General features: G+C 43.5%; 2 protein-coding genes across 2 annotated transcripts in view; both read right to left on the bottom strand.

Annotated features, from left to right (window-relative positions):
- SLC13A4 (solute carrier family 13 member 4) overlaps positions 1–4,492 on the bottom strand; it is a 29,280-nt gene extending 24,788 nt beyond the window's left edge. The window contains exon 1 of the mRNA XM_082480253.1: positions 4,379–4,492. Within this exon, the coding sequence (XP_082336379.1) occupies positions 4,379–4,477 (99 nt within the window). The 5' untranslated portion in view covers positions 4,478–4,492. The remainder of the gene's footprint in view (positions 1–4,378) is intronic.
- Positions 4,493–9,152: 4,660 nt separating this feature from the next.
- FAM180A (family with sequence similarity 180 member A) overlaps positions 9,153–16,839 on the bottom strand; it is a 29,942-nt gene continuing 22,255 nt past the window's right edge. Inside the window, exons 2-3 of the mRNA XM_082479282.1 lie at positions 10,570–10,670; positions 9,153–9,561 (exon numbers count right to left, since the gene is read on the bottom strand). Of these exons, the coding sequence (XP_082335408.1) occupies positions 9,220–9,561; positions 10,570–10,670 (443 nt within the window). The 3' untranslated portion in view covers positions 9,153–9,219. The remainder of the gene's footprint in view (positions 9,562–10,569; positions 10,671–16,839) is intronic.

The following is a 16,839-nucleotide window of genomic DNA, read 5'->3' as shown; positions in this document are numbered from 1 at the left end:
ATTGCAGTTATAGCTTCATTGCTCCCAATAAAATATTATAAGAGAGGTAAGAGAGGCTAGAGAAGGTTGGCTTAGAATGGATGAGATCAGAGGTGGGCTTTTAATATTAATGGATTATGAAACAGGCATTGTATGAAATGGTATTGCTATACTGGTTCACGGAATCACAGAATGGTCAGGTTTGGAAGGGACCTCTGGAGATCATCTAGTCCAACCGCCCTGCCAGAGCAGGTTCACCTACAGCAGGTTGCACAGGGTGGTGTCCAGGTGGGTTTTGAATGTCTCCAGAGTCAGAGACTCCACCACCTCTGTGGTCAGCCTGTTCCAGTGTTCTGCCACCCTCAAAGTAAAGAAGTTCCTCCTCATGGTTAGATCGAACTTCCTATGTAAACTCCAAAGACTGGTGTTCAGTTTGTAACAGCTTCAAGTGATCACTCAGTAAAACAAAACAAACAAACAATTTTGACTTAAAAATGGAAATTTAAAAAGTGAAATGACAGGCATTAGAGATTTTTAGCAATCTCTACTAGGAAGACAAAACTATTTTAGATGAGAGTCATGTTGCTGATGGATTGGCTCTTAAACATTAGCCAACATGCTGCTCAGTCACCCTTAACTACATTGTACTTCATGGTTAATATTCCACAGAGAGCAGAGCATAGGGTCATTTTTGTGACCTAGTGACTATTTGACACTTTTTTTTTTATTTTTTAACTCATTAGTTTCTGTTAACAAACTACGAGTTTGCATGGGCCCTGTATGATAACCAGCAGTTGTCTGAGGAGAATAATGAAAATGCCTTTTAATGAAAATCATTGATTTTTATTTTAAAGCAATGCAGATGTAAGAAACAAGTCATATGTTTTGCCAAAACACATAACATTAATTTAATCCTAACCTGATTCCAAACTATTTTCTCACTCCAAAAATATACTTCTCTTTAATGTCTTTGAGCATAGGTTGTTATTTTCTATTGCTCCTCTGTGTGTAGCAACAAAGTAGACTGACAGTGGAAATAGAATAGGGCAAAAGCAAGTTGCATCTCTATGAAAACCTAGCTGGGATGGGCCCTGAGTCTTTGTGTTTCCTATACACTAGGCTGTAATCAGTTTACAGAAAAAACTAAAATAAAGCACGTTTTTAAATGGTGTAAAACCAAGTAGCAAGTACTAGGAAAGCCAAGTTTGATAATCTCTACTAAAAACTTAATCAGCTTGTCTAGCAACTTTATTTATTTTCTCAGTTCTTTAAACCAGCTTGTTTCCAAGAGAAACGTATTAATCTCTTCTATTTAATTGAACTGAATTTATATATTTAATTAACGGTTACCAGAGCTACTAAGTACTGGGCTGAAGTAGCAGCTGTATTATTTTAACTGTTTCACCCTTCTCATTTCTTGTACAGCTGAAAATTACTGTTAAACCCACCTCAGGGCTTGAAGCATGGAATGGGAAAACATGTGAAGGTTGTAAGGACTATCACCTATCTTCAGTCAGTCCCTTAGGGGAAAAGAAAAGAGATGCTGAAAGGAAGCCATGGCTAAAAATTCCACAATAAGGGTCATGCATAAAATTTTTGTAACTAAAACATCTGAGGATCGCAGAATGATTAAAAAGAACAAATTCTGTGTTGGACATTTCCCCACTTAAGGATGTGCACTGCATATCTTTCCTGCAGGTATGTTGTTAAGCTGTGCAAAGAAGAGGTAGTCTGGCCTCTGGACTACCATCCTTGAGCTGATAGGATCATGCTATAATTCCTTCCCTTCAGCTTGTGTAAATAAAAACAAAGGTGCCATCCGTCACTGTTCAGAGCCTGTTCTGTGCTTTAGGGTCCATTCTGCTGACTTGGCATGTCAAGGTGTCAACATCATCTGGTGCTGCAGCTCTCACAGCTTACAGCAACTCTTACTGACTTTTGAGGAGTCATCCACATGTCCTTCATTGGGTTCAGTGTGGCCACAGGATCAGCAGTCATAGCAGGCCCTGCCTGGCTGAATTCATGTGGCATGTTTTATGGTATCACTGGTGGCTTTAAGAAAACAGGGAGATAAAGATTAAAAATAAAAAAAAAAAACAAAAAAGAGACAAAAATGCTCCCATGCCACTGTTAGTAATGAGGGAAATAAGGACAGAATGAAAAAGACCCACAGTTTGTAAAGCACGCAATGTTTTTTCTGTGTGTGTCATGACCTGAAAGGCACCTATGCATGTCCCAAACCTGCTGTACAAGTCATAGTTCAAGTATAAACTTTGGAAAGGGAAGAAGAATCCAAGCAAATTTTCTGGGGGTTATTTTTACCAAACTGTTTATTTTCGTAAAATAATAGAAAAGAAACTGTGGGCATTTTTCCCATAAGCTGTATCTACAAACAGTTCTGAGCCCTTTGATCGCTCTTGCCACTACACACATAACGCTCCTTTGACATTTCCAGAGTTGTGCTGATATCATCAAGATTCCCTGCAGAAATGCAAATGTAAACCGCCTGGTAATTCTGATCTCTGTAAAAAAGACAGAAAACTAATACAATTGTCTGATAAATGAAAATATAAATAAGTCAGCAGGTGACAAATTTAGACTTCAGGTTTAAGAAGTAATCATAGTCAATGGGTTGTAACAAAGTAAATACTACACTAAACCACTTTGAATAGTGTATTGTCAACTGAGTTTATTTGGTGTAGATGTTTTCTTAATAGCATTATAAACTTTTGTCCAACCCTGGGTCAGATTCACGGCTATACTTTACCATCTGCGGTCATTCACCTATAAATAAAGTAGATGTAAAGTATCATCTGATGGCTTTTCATATCGCTGCAGTAAAGCCACACCATGAAGTACAGAGTAATAGCACAGAGTTTGTTCTGTGTAATAGCAGTTCTTGCAGCTATACTGTCAGTGAACATCTGTTTCAGCACCCATATGATGCTATTACGGTTCCCTGGGTTATCAGAGTTTCCTTATTGCATCCCGCGCCTCTGAATACAGCAGGGAACAAACACGAGTGACAAATTTTAGTGCAGTGACTCTCACATAACCTAGGAGAGGTTGTCAAGGGACATAGAGCATGCTGTTGTTAAAGTGCCATATGGGCATGTCAGGGCATATCTGTTCTTGTGTCGCCCTTCCAGCGACATTGGGAGAGATGAAACCCTTTTAAAAAACACACCCCTCTGAAATGGTGAGCCTTGCTGTTCTCTGAAGAAGAGCATGATTGTTTGTCACTCACTACCTCCAGAGAGAGAAGAGATGGAAAACTACTATAAGAGGACAGCCGAGACATACATTGAAGTTCAGAGCAGGAAAACTCCTGTGTAACATATGGTTCAGTGGTGGAGGAACATTCCCTTTCTATGAATCCTGTTTTCCTTTCCAAACAAAATACTAGAGTTTTATTTTTGAAAACTGCTATACAATTTCTAATCCTTTGCATTTCTATTTGATAAATTAGTAGTTGTGTTCATAAATCCTCCGGTACTAGAAGGAATAATTAATCTATAGCAGGGTAGAGGAAGGACTGGGAATTGCTGCACCATTTGGCCAGATTTACGTTTAGCGCTATGGAAGCACCAGCTGCAGAATTTTTAATACATTGCAAATTTTGATAGGTTAAACATCACCATCTCTATGAGGTAGGAAAACATTGTTATTTTATGGTTTACAACTGGAGAGACATGCATAGAGGGGAGTTAACCACATGGCCAAGGGTACTCAGTAGCTCCAAAACAGCATCAGGAATGCAGCTGCATTCACTCCCATTCCCCGGTCTGCATGCCAAGCACAGGCTATTCCCTTCTTTGTATTGTCCCGTATGTCTCAGAGCCATCTTTTATCAGCCGCTGCCGGAGCTGCAATGCAGGCAAAGTAGAGGTGCCTACACCTGTTTTAGAATAATGGATGCCATATACGGTCCTACATGGCTGTCGCTGAGCCTCAGCTCCTGCCTTGCTTGAATTGCTGTCCTATAAACCCGGACTAAATTGAAAGTCCCTCCATGCATACTGATCATTAAAAACTAAAGATACTAAAAGTATTCCTTTTAAAGGCCTCTCCTTAAAGAAAGTTTTATTGGATATCTTTGTTTTGTTCCCCCTTACACACACATCATTGCAGAAAAAAGAAGAGATACAATATTTCTGCTTTGAAGTAGTGCTTTACTAGCTTCACCTGGTTCTTCAGCTCTGCTTGTGACATGACTCAAGGTAGCTCTGGTTGTTACTGTGATGACTTCTCAGTGATCTTCCCAGTCCTTCAAATTTGAGTCCTTGATTTTTCTAAGAGCAATGCTTATTTAGGTCTTTGAACACTGCAGACTTTGATCCAGTCTGACTACCTACAGCACTCAGAGGCTTTGTTAAAAAGAAAATGAAAATGTACTTACACTGCTGGGGTATAAAAGTGGCAGAGGAAGCAGCAGAAGTGGAATGAGAACAACGAGCAAGAGATTTCTGGATTGGACAATCTCCTTCATCATTGCCATACTCCTTTACTTTCTGGTGGCTTTCTTCTCCTTGGGTTGCTTCTCCAGTTCCTCAGATACTCCGACTTCCACTCCTCGTTTTCCTTCACCTGTGCTAGGATTTCCCTGAAAGGTCTCTCACTGCCTCATTTCCTATCCCCACCCAGTCACCTAAAATAGCTTTCTTAATTTGTTTACTCTTCAATCTGTTGTTTTGAAAAGAAACCTTAATGTTTTTTCAATTAAAAAGACATTCAGCTTAAGTAGGACTCACCAGCACATCCAAATTATTATCACACCATAACATACAGAGGTTTGCAAGCTGGAGCATAGTGATCTATCGACAATTTTTCTTTTTAATTCAGGATCACAGGTGTAGCTGTGTTGCATTCTTATCCCCATGTTTTGGAAGGTTTCTTTCTTCCATCATCTAGCAATGTAATTCCTGATTTCACTAACCGGGAGAGATGTATTTCAGGTTTCCTCCTGTTTGATAGTCTGAATGTCTCAAATACAGGTTTCTTTTCTGATGGAAAATTATTAAAACCAAAAATCTCTTGTTCAGTCCATCGAAACAAACTTGCAGGTATTCTTTTTTAAAAAATTAAACCGTTCGCAGCTCCTCCAGATTTTGCCTCTTCGCTATAGTTTCAGCTTCTACTTTGTATCTACCTTTACCCTACTTTTGCCCTGAGCTTGGAATTCACAAGGCGGCAATTCCAACACAGATTATACTTGGTCTCAAGATAAAAACTTGTTAAAAAGCTTCATGCAACTCTAATTCACCAATGAGGACTGTGGTGGGTAGTAGTTGCTCCACCCATTATCCAAACCCCAGTCACAACATTTGAGAAAATCAGCAGCCTCCTCTTTCTGACATGCACACAAATGGACAAAGAGACCTCTTTTAGTTGCTGAACAGTCTGTTATTGTTTCAGGGTCCCAGTACTGATGATAAATAATTGTTTTCTAGACAGTATCTTTTGTCTTTTGTGTTTCTTCCATCCTGATCTATGAATATCACTGATTCATAAGGCATGGGCTGATCTCAGTACTGCTTCATGTGGCTTCAGTAACAGTAGGATTCAGACTCAAATTGGGAATTTTTAGGCTTTCACTCTAGTCTTCTAAGGGAGAAACGTTTCTACAACTCTGCCATTATTAATGCTCTTAGTGGGGCAGAAAGCACTGGAAATTTAGGACTAAATCTGTTGGCTGGTTGCATGCACGACCTGTAGATAGACATCCATTTGGTCTGTATCTCATAGGAAGCTACACATTTAGGGTTTTCCATGCCCCCAAGCCTTGCTTGTCTGTCATCTCCCCACACTCTGTTAGCCAGACACAAACTAAACTTCTCGGACTGAACTGGGATGCTTGTGGGACACTGAGTCCTGAAGAACTGGCAAAGGCAGCTGCGCAGAGGAATTTGATGTGCAGCATGAATTCTTCCTGAAATTAATAGTTGTATCTAAGACTGTGTAAAGTTTCTATACCTTGAAACTTCCATCAAAAAATAGCATCTTGAGACCCTTTGGGCTAGTTTAGCAATTAGTTCTGGAAGCAAAAATGTACTTAATGTGAAGATTTGTCCAATAGAGCCAGTGAATTTATATCTGTTTTGTCAGTTGTGTCAGAGAAACTAAAATAATGTCTAAAATGCTAAAAAAAAAAAAAAGTTTTATTTTAAATGAAAAGAAAATCAGGTGTTTTTTTTTTCTCTTTAGTGATCCGTAAGGTCAAAGGGTGGATAAAAGGTGCCATTTAGAGGCAATAGCTCTTTACCCCATGAGAGAAGAACTGTCTACAAACATGACTCAGTCTGAAGTAATGAGATGCAAACTGAGCTAGGGAGAGCTAACGGTCTTTCCTCTCCCCCTCCTTTAGGAGCAGGCAACCTACGCCCGCATCTTAAGTGATACTGAAGGAGGGAAGCTGCCCTAAGCCCAAAGAGTTGCCCTAATGCAGAGTGCTCCTTCCCCCTTGAACTCTGGAAAAAGGAGGCACTCTCGTTCCTATTTATTACCTCCTCCTGCCTGTTAGAGGGAAGGGCTGTTCCCCCTTCTCTCCTGTACTGTTGCTCCCAAGAAGAGTTTTGCAGAGTGAGGCAGCGAATTACCCATGCTGCGAGTTGCTAAATAGTAAATCTTCTGCTGCTGAAATCAATACACTGCAATTAGTTTTATGTAGAATATTTTTATTATGACATTGACAGTCTCTGTTAAATAAACCTGGGCAGTCCGAGCACATTCCCAAGGAATAAATCTCTTTTCCTACACTACACACAGTAATGGGAGGAGGGAAAGAAACTCAAAAAGACTTGATTTTCTTTTGGGGACGTAAAGGTTTCAATTACCGACTTTTAAGGTATAGAAAGGTATCTATGCCATAGGGAATGATCGGATATTCAAAACTATCTGTAATGCTTTTCCATGGGATCCTTGCTGATGAGTAAATTCTGACTGCTGGACAGTCCTGTTGTGGGGTGAGGAGGGTGGCTGGGAGGTATTTCTCTGGATGGTGACTGCAACTGATTAATACTTGCTGTGGTGCTCTTTCTTGTTATCTTTGCGAACTTGGAGTCACTGGCTGTAAGGGATTTATGAGTTGCCTTGGTTCCAGGCTCTTCCGGCAAGTGGTGCTTCAGGGAGCCAAGAAGCAGCAGAGCTGGAAAGGCAGGAGTGCGCTCCATGGCATTTCCCCTCCATGTGTTTATAAAGCATGGTGTGGGAAGAAAACACAAACAGGTTGTCAGTGTTTATGCTGAAGGCTTAAACGGTGGGTGGACTGTTAACGCGAGGCTGCTTTGCGGGCGCGGAGCTGTGTGTGCAAGTAGAGGAGACGGAGATACTTGTGGTTCAGAGCTTTGTGGTTGAGTTTTTCAGTTTCCTTTGCCGTACGCCAGCCAGGTTTTGAAGACGGCCAACAACCATCTTCAGGTATAAAAGTGCACCTACACACACGCACATCAAAATGCAAACAGGCACACTCATGCATACACGTACGGAAACTGCTGAAAGAAACAGGACTGACTCTGTCTTTTATAAGCCCTTTCTCCAGCTGCTTATGCCACAGCCTGCCCCTAAGGCTGCTGTGGTTCCACATTCCCACGGGTGATTGCAAAACCCAGTGTGCTCTGACTGCTTGCATGATTTGCTGTTTGCTGCCAACAAGTTGGTGCTGGATGGATTTTTTCAGCTCCAGTCCTTGGAGTATCCCTGTTAAGGGGCACAGAAGAGTTCATTCCTTTTGCTCAAGTGATGCAAAAGCAATTAAAGATGATTCAGAACTGGGGCTGGAATCCTCAATTCTCTTTTAGAGCCTCAGGGATTTGTGATTTGGGCCTGTCTCCTAAAGACATGCAAACAGAGAGATAGAGAGTGCTGGTATGAAAAGACGAAGTAAATGTTCAGCTCTTTTCCTATGCTCTGGAAGTAGAAGTACCCCTAATATCAATAGAGAAACAGAGTTCATGTAACTTGTTCACAAAAATTAGGGGATTTGATTTAGAAGATTTTGGATTTGTCATTGCTAGTCATCTGTTTGACAAGATATATCTCCTTTTTCTGTTCATTTTCTGTCTATGATTTTTCGCCTCTTTATAGCAATCAGTTGCACTATTTCCACTGGAAAAAAAATGCTGTAAACTAGTACTGCTTTTGCACTGCTCCCAAATTCATAATTCCCACCACTGGATTCGTGAAGGGCTAAGTGGCCAGATGCAATTATTCCCTGACTGAACAATTTAGAATTCTTCCATGTACTCAGCACTTATTTGCACACACACATGAACATACAAACACATATACACAAGTGAATATATAATTTACCATCAAAAATAAGCCACACTGCTAAATTCAGCACCAGGTATGTTTTCATGCACCTTCCTCCTTTGCCTCAGGGGGATTCTGAAGCATGGGTTTAGATGACCTATGTTCAAGTGATAGAACCAGGAAAAAAGTGTCATCGTTAAATTAAACAGGGCCTTTGTCTTGCCTTTGACTCCGCTGCAGACAAATCCACGTTTCCTTCAAAAAAACAAGGAGCAGAAGCAAAGTCAAGTTAAAATAATGAAAGAATCATTGCAGGCTGTTTGGGAGGGTGGCTTTTGGTAAGCGGGGAATATGTTCAGAGGCATTGTTTACTGCTGGTGTTCACAATGCCCTTTGTCTTCTGCAAATGTTATTGCAATTAAAAACTGGCTCAGCTAAATGAAGTGAATCAGACAGTGCTTATTTACAAGAATAGTTGGAATGAATACTATTTGGCATAATTTCTGAAGGCTGACAGTTATGAAACCTCTTCCTTTTACAGAGGCCCTTTGCATCTCTTTATTATTTATGTTTTTTTACTGGCCAGCCAAAATATGAATTTGGTTTCCCAGCTAGGAAGGCAGCATTCTGCAGCACATACTCATAGGTATGTGAGCATAAACATAGTATACTTATATATTGCTTATAGGAAACCCACAGGATGAAACAAGGGCACCTCTGTCTGGGGTGTACACCAGACTCCCTTCTTTTTCTGTCACAGAATGTGCCTCCAAGCCAGCCAAAAAAATCAGATTCCCAGGACTGAAGATAACACTTTTCCCCATTTAACACGGAACTGTGAAGTGGATTCCACAAGAGGGAGCTAGAAAACAAATAATCTTTCATGAAGCAGGCTATTAAACTCTTTAAAGAATAAAGTGGAGGACGTGCTACATGTGTCCCTTATCAACCAGAAAAGGTGGCTGAGTTGCCGTTGCGTCAAATGTCCCACTATGATGGCTCTTTGTTGTATGGGAACATCAAGTCGTGCTTCAGGGCTTTGTAAAGACTGACAAAGGATTCAGCCCAAGCGTCTTTTTGGTGCCCCTGGGACTGAGCAGCCCTGTAGGCCGTGTAGACCATGGTCAGCACTGTCCTTTCAAAGTCTTCTTTCTTGAGGACCCTTGGGTAGGAAGACAGCCTGCTACTCAGCCTGCGGATCTCTGTGATGCTCTTGGGGATAATCTCATTGCAGATGGTGTCAAACTCAGCAGCCTTCCTCAGTGAAGCGAGCTCCTCATCTTTGATGGAGATCCTCTGATGTTTGTCAATGGCAAGCTCAGCTAAAAGAAACTGGCACAAAATCAGAACACAGAAAGCTATTTATCTTCTTCAAGAGACTCTAGGCAGAGTAAATGTCAATTAACAACATGTTCTTGGGTCTTTACTTTAGGTCAAATGGAGACAAAACTCTCATTGCGCTGGGTGGAGGTGGGGCAGACCAGAAAGTCTCTATGTGAACATTGGACTCCCGTGTTACCTACCTGGGAAAATGAGAGACAGGCTATGGGGAAAGGAGAGAGGCAAAGCAAAAAGCAGGTTGTCTTCTGTTATCCAAAACAAGTATGGGTTGCTGCTGGTGCCACGTGGGGATTAGAGAGGTGGAGACAGCAGCACAGCTGGGAAAGGCCGTTTATCCTGCCAGGGATAGCAGTGGTGGCCTGGCTCTGTACAAGAGAGCACAGCAGTGGCTTCCCAGCCCATCTACCCTGTTTGGACATCCAATCCCAGTTTCTCAAGCTGTGGGAGAGATAGATTTGAGCCATGCACCTTGTTTAGGTGGGCCACTTTCCCTTAGCTGACCATTTGACATTGTTCCAGACTGTGCATTACATCTGCAGTCTCCACTCCCGTGAAAGAGGGGACCTGAAAAATTTTGAAGTGAAACAGTCATACCCTTGGGATTACTTTGCAATGACTGATACTGGTGGCTTTAATGATTTGAGCAAATAATTTGGGACTGAGTCTTAGACCAAAGCATATAAACGCGTTGTGTTGTTAATACGTAACTGTTCTGGAAGAAAGTTGCTTTCAGTGGAACGCCACTGGTTTTCGCTTTGCCTGTCAATGAGCTAGAACCCACGTTTGAGGTACTGCAAGCAACTGCTGTCTGCTTGAGTGCTGAAAGAGCCGAGTTTGTCATATATATGCCCGTTCCCTCCCATCTGGTGAGCTATTACATAGTCAGCAATGGATTTACTGCTGGGATAAGTAAAAGACAGGTAGTGGATAGCCCCAGTGTGGATAGTAACCCCAGTCTTGCTTAGTGCTTAAGGTACCGTCTGCTCCCATATACCGAACCTCATAAAGCAGGACCACATCTTCCAGCGAGTTTTGTAGCACTGGGCTAAGGAAGGCAGCTGAGGACCTCCTGAATCGCTGAGCAGCTGGGAAAAGCATAGCTGGAAAATAATAATGGGAAAAGAGAGGTTCCATAGGGTGGCAAACACTGAAAAGAGAAAGCACTTTTCAATACTAGATTCAACCGAAGAACTGCCTGTTGCAAAGTTTTACTGCACAGTATGACTTCTCGCTGTAAATAAAATGGGCGGCACGGACTGCTGTGACCATAATCTATTAGGGATGGAGGTTAGCTGTTTGTCCTGTATCTATACAGTGTCTAACACAGAGTCCAAGCCTGGGACTTGTTTACCAATAGATAAATTTGGAAACCAGGAAAAAAAGGAAAAAAAGAATAATGACCTGGCATAGACTCTGTAACCTAAATTCAGTCCTGTTTCCTGGGCCATTGCCAACTGTTGACTTTGTTAAAGTTTCGCTTGTTAATGATATTTAAGTTCAAGTAACGCAAGGAGAAAGAAACCAGGCCCTCAGAGATTGTGTTAATTAGAACCCTTACTATCTAGCATAAGGAAAATTAATTGGGATAAGACCAGGTATGAAGTAATTCATGCTTGACATAGCAAAGGGTGTTTTGGCCTTGAATTAGCTAGGGAATATAATATAGGTAAAATAGTTTGTTGAATTGCAATAAACATACTGCACGTGGATACTACTAACTGTAAATGCATTCTGCAGGGATGAGTTTCAAGCATTTTGGTAAGCCACCTACAGAGCTAGGTGCTTCCTATTCGACCCATGTGAGTTTAGATTAAAATTTGTTAAAATAACCAAATAGTACTTGCAGGGTATGTGACTAAAAGCCTGAAGGGATGAATGCACCAAGTAAAAGAACAGAGGTGTTGAAAAGGACTTAGTCTCTGCAGTGGCCTTTCCCCAGCGTGATGCCTTTACCACCCGAGCATCTTTTCTGGCCCAGCCGAGGTGGTGAGGTTGGTCACATGCTGCCTGCAGGTTCTGCTCTGCAAGAGTGTTTGCCTGGATGACCACAGGTAACTGGAGCTATACCCATTTTCTGCTGCTGCTCCCTCACTGATGTTCACCCCTCTTGCTCCGAGCTTTGCTGAAACACACTGGGGCTATTTCATCTTCTGCTCTTGGCAATTAAAGAATGCAGTTGAGCGCATGTGAAGCACTTGAAACTTCAAGCACTAATTGCTGAGTAATTAAAACTTTTATTACCGGGCAATTAAAATTCTAATTACTAAGCAGCTGGCAGAAATCCAGTCCATAATGATGACAATTCATTTTTATCTCTTTTAGATGCCCTTTCAGTGGAAACAGCCTCATAGTGCAGAGTACCTCTACATATGCAGATAGTTTGCATCTCAAATATTCCCTGAGCCATGGAAAAGGTGTCTATGGCATCTTGCTGCCATGCTTATTGTCATCACACTGATTGCTTTTAGCTTTCAGGCCAAGTGCAGATTCCTACCAAGGAGCTGAGTTAGGAGTCATCAGATTCAGCCCATCACCACTCACCCAGAAAAGCCTCAGTGAAGGGCTTGCACAGAAATGAATGCGGTATTATTGATTTAGTACTGACCCACTTGTTGAATCACAGGTAACATTTCAGAAAGCAGCTGGGTTTTTCTAGCCAGCTCTTCCCAGGATGACAGGGATTAGATTAGGAGATTCAAAGGGACAAGAGCCTGAGCTGCTATATTGTGAGAAACGACTTTGTATGCGTATCAGAAGTGTGTCATGCTCTGTAGGGACCAGGCTAGCACTGATTCCCTGATCTCATTATCTTGTTCCCAAAACATATCAAACTTTGTTACAGGTCTTAGAGACTCTACTCAGAAACTCTTTCAGAGCTCATTTGTATTTGTCATGGTGATCTGATTTTCCTGATCCACATTTTATTTCAGTCCTTCCCTATCTCTCTCTTCCTGCACAGTAGTCAAATTCTTCCATCATTACTTCCTCCACAGTATCACAGTATCACAGTATGCTAGGGATTGGAAGGGACCTCAAAAGATCATCTAGTCCAATCCCCCTGTCGGAGCAGGAACACCTAGACGAGGTTGCACAGGAAGGTGTCCAGGCGAGTTTTGAATGTCTCCAGAGAAGGAGACTCCACAACCTCCCTGGGCAGCCTGTTCCAGTGCTCTGTCACCCTCACTGAGAAGAAGTTTCTTCTCAAATTTAAGTGGAACCTCTTGTGTTCCAGCTTGAATCCATTACCCCTTGTCCTATCATTGGTTGCTACTGAGAAGAGCCTGGCTCCATCCTCATGACATTCCCCCTTTATATATTTATAAACGCTAATAAGATCACCCCTCAGTCTCCTCTTCTCCAAACTAAAGAGACCCAGCTCCCTCAGTCTTTCCTCATAAGGGAGATGCTCCACTCCCTTAATCACCTTAGTTGCCCTACGCTGGACTCTCTCCAGCAGCTCTCTGTCCTTCTTGAACTGAGGGGCCCAGAACTGGACACAATATTCCAGATGCGGTCTCACCAGGGCAGAGTAGAGGGGAAGGAGGACCTCTCTCGATCTGCTAACCACCCCCCTTCTAATACAGCCCAGGATGCCATTGGCCTTCTTGGCCACAAGGGCACAGTGCTGGCTCATGGTCATCCTGCTGTCCACCAGGACCCCCAGGTCCCTTTCCTCTACACTGCTCTCTAACAGGTAGCTCCCCATCCTATACTGGAACCTGGGGTTGTTTCTGCCCAGATGTAGGACCCTACACTTTCCCTTGTTGTATTTCATTAAGTTATTCCCTGCCCAAATCTCCAGCCTGTCCAAGTCTCTCTGGATGGCAGCACAGCCCTCTGGCGTGTCAGCCACTCATCCTAGCTTAGTGTCATCAGCAAACTTGCTGATAGTACACTCAATTCCCTCATCTAAATCATTAATGAATATATTGAATAATATGGGCCCCAGTACCGACCCTTGAGGCACTCCGCTGGTTACCGGCCTCCAACTGGACTCTGCCCCATTGACTACGACTCTCTGGCTTCTCTCCTTCAGCCAATTCGCAGTCCACCTAATTATCCGGTCATCCAGTCCACACTTCCTCAGTTTAGCCATGAGGATGCTGTGGGAGACCGTGTCAAATGCTTTACTGAAGTCAAGGTAGACCACATCCACCGCTCTGCCATCATCCATCCACCTCGTTATTTCCTCATAAAAGGCTATGAGGTTGGTCAAGCATGACTTCCCCTTGGAAAAGCCATGCTGACTGCCCCTAATAACCCTCTTATCCTTGATATGCCTTGAGAGGGCACCAAGGATAAGCTGCTCCATCAGTTTCCCAGGGATGGAGGTGAGGCTGACCGGTCTATAGTTACCCGGGTCCTCCTTCTTGCCCTTTTTGAAGACTGGAGTGACATTTGCTTTCCTCCAGTCCTCAGGCACCTCGCCCGTTTCCCAAGACTTGGTAAAGATGGTGGAGAGTGGTCCAGCAATGACTTCAGACAGCTCCTTCAGCACCCGCGGGTGCATCCCATCTGGACCCATGGATTTATGGATGTCCAGGTTGCTTAACTGGTCTCTGACCCAGTCCTCATCAACTAAGGCAAACCCATCCATTGATTTGACTTCATCTTCATCTGGGGTCTCAGCAGAACAGGACTCCTCAGGACAGCCCCCGACAGAGTAGACAGAGACAAAGAAGGCATTCAATAGTTCTGCCTTCTCTGTATCTTCTGTCACCAGGGCACCCACCCCATTCAGTAGTGGGCCTACATTGCCTCTGGTGTTAGTTTTATCTGCCATGTATTTGAAAAAGCTCTTCCTGTTGTCTTTGACCCCTCTTGCCAGGTTTAACTCTAAGGAGGCCTTAGCTTTCCTAGTTGCCTCTCTACATCCCCTGACAGCAGCCCTGTACTCCTCCCAAGTGGTCAGCCCCTCCTTCCATGATCTATAAACTCTCTTCTTCCACTTGAGCTTGCCAAGCAGTTCCCTGTTTAGCCACACAGGTCTCCTGGCTCCCTTCCTTGACTTCCTACGTGTCGGGATGCTCTGATCTTGAGCTTGGTAGAAGCAGTCCCTGAATGCTGACCAGCTATCCTGGGCACCTTTACCTTCAAACAGCTTTGTCCACGGGATTTCCCCTAGTAATTGTTTGAAAAGGCCAAAGTTTGCCCTGCTGAAGTCCAGGGTTGCAATTCTGCTTGCTATTCTGCTTCCACCAGCCGAGATCATGAACTCCACCATCTCATGGTCGCTGCAGCCAAGGCAGCCTTCAACCTTTACTCCTTGCACCAGACCCTCCTTGTTAGTGAGGACGAGATCCAGCAGTGCACCTCTCCTAGTCGGCTCCTCCACCATTTGCATCAGAAAGTTGTCATCAATGCATTGGAGGAACCTCCTAGACTGAGGCTGGCTGGCTGTGTAGTCCTTCCAGCAAACATCCGGAAAGTTAAAATCCCCCACGACAACCAGGGCCTGTGACTGTGAGGCCACTCTCAGCTGCCCATAGAAGGCCTCATCAACTTCCTCCCCCTGATCTGGTGGCCTGTAATAGACACCCACAACAGTGTCACCCCTGCCAGCCTGTCCCTTAATCCTCACCCACAGACTCTCAACTTGCTCCTCAACTGCACGTGGACAGTACTCGGTACATTGTAGTTGCTTTCTCACGTAAAGGGCAACTCCACCACCTCGCCTGGCTGGCCTGTCTTTCCTGAAAAGGACATAGCCACCCATGACCACATTCCAGTCATGTGAGCTGTCCCACCATGTCTCTGTAATTGCCACCAGATCATAATCTCCTGACCGAACAAGAGTTTCTAACTCTTCCTGCTTATTCCCCATGCTGCGTGCATTGGTGTACAGGCATTTCAGGGAGCGAGCTGAGCACACCGATTTCACCCTATGGGTGTGGGAGGCCTCCTGGCCTTTATCAATTCTGGAGTGCTGCCCCACCAATGCAAGCTCAGTAACAACCCCACCCCCCTTCGAATCTAGTTTAAAGCCCTCCAAATGAGCCCTGCTAGCTCCTGCCCCAGCATCCTTTTGCCCCTGTGAGATAAACCTTTCCCACATGTCACTGTCCAGACCGGTGTCCTATAAAACCAGCTGTTATCAAAGAAACCAAAGCCCTGCCTGTAGCACCAGTCCTGAAGCCAATCATTTATTGACTTAATTTTTCCATTCCATCCCACATCATCACGTGAAGATGGAAGGAAAGAAGAGAAAATAACTTGGGCCCCAGAGTCCTTCACCATCCGCCCCAAGGCCTTGAAATCTTGCTTCATTCCCCTCAGGCTACGGGATGCAGCTTCCTGCCCATCCATCTGGAATACCAGCAGTGGATAGTAGTCTGTCGGGTGCACCAGGGTGGGAAGTACCCTGGTGATGTCCCTGATCCGGGCTCCGGGTAGACTACACACTTCCCTGTGGTGAGGGTCAGCTCTGCATATCGGGCCCTCTGTCCCTCTCAGAAGGGAATTGCCTACTACAATTACCCTTCGTTCTTTTTTATCAGAGAGAGTCCTCTCCCTGAATTCATGAGCTCCTCCAAGACTGTGTGAGCATTTGGAGTGAGCACTCTCTGATTTTCATTACACTGACTTAAACATGTAAGTTAAGCACAAAAGATGAGATAGAGATTTACACCCAGTTTCTACATTTAGTGATTGCAAATTCCACTTGAAAATTTTCTGCTGACTTTATTTTTTCCTGCATTTACTTCCATCTCTGACACGTGTTAGCTGGACAGTATCAAAGAACAGCAGAGGAGCATTACTGTGACTTACCATCTCATTACTATTTTCTTCCCCAAGGGAGTTGTCTGTAAAACTATCAAGCAATGATTTTGTGGGAAGATGCAGAGCAATGTGCATTGTTTTATGGTAATGTTGCAGCCAATTCATTTCAATGGCAGTGGCTGTGAATGAGGAGCAAAGATCCCTAATCGGTATTGACAGAGAAAGCCCAATCCAGTGATCTCTGAAGTCAGTGGAGAGACTCCTATTGATTTATTGTTTTTACTTACAAATGTGTCAAGACATCTCCAATGGAGATGTGGGTGCTTCTGTCCTAAGGCCTGAACAGTCACACGACAAAAAGCTGAGGTGAAGTATGAAAAATAAGGTTTTGATTATCCTTACTGAAAAAAAAAATCTGTTATATATCTGTGTACTACCAGACTCATCCTCTTCCAAATCCCTTCTTCAGAGGGGCCTTAGGAGTGCTCCCTGATCTGACCTCCCTCGCTGCCCACTGAGACCTCAGGGCTGGAGGCAGATGGGAGAAGT

Source organism: Vanellus vanellus (genome assembly GCF_965231255.1).
Source record: "Vanellus vanellus genome assembly, chromosome: 1".
NCBI classification, from domain to species: domain Eukaryota; kingdom Metazoa; phylum Chordata; class Aves; order Charadriiformes; family Charadriidae; genus Vanellus; species Vanellus vanellus.
The sequence above is the reverse complement of the archived record's forward strand: the minus strand, read 5'-3'. Positions and strand labels throughout refer to the sequence as shown.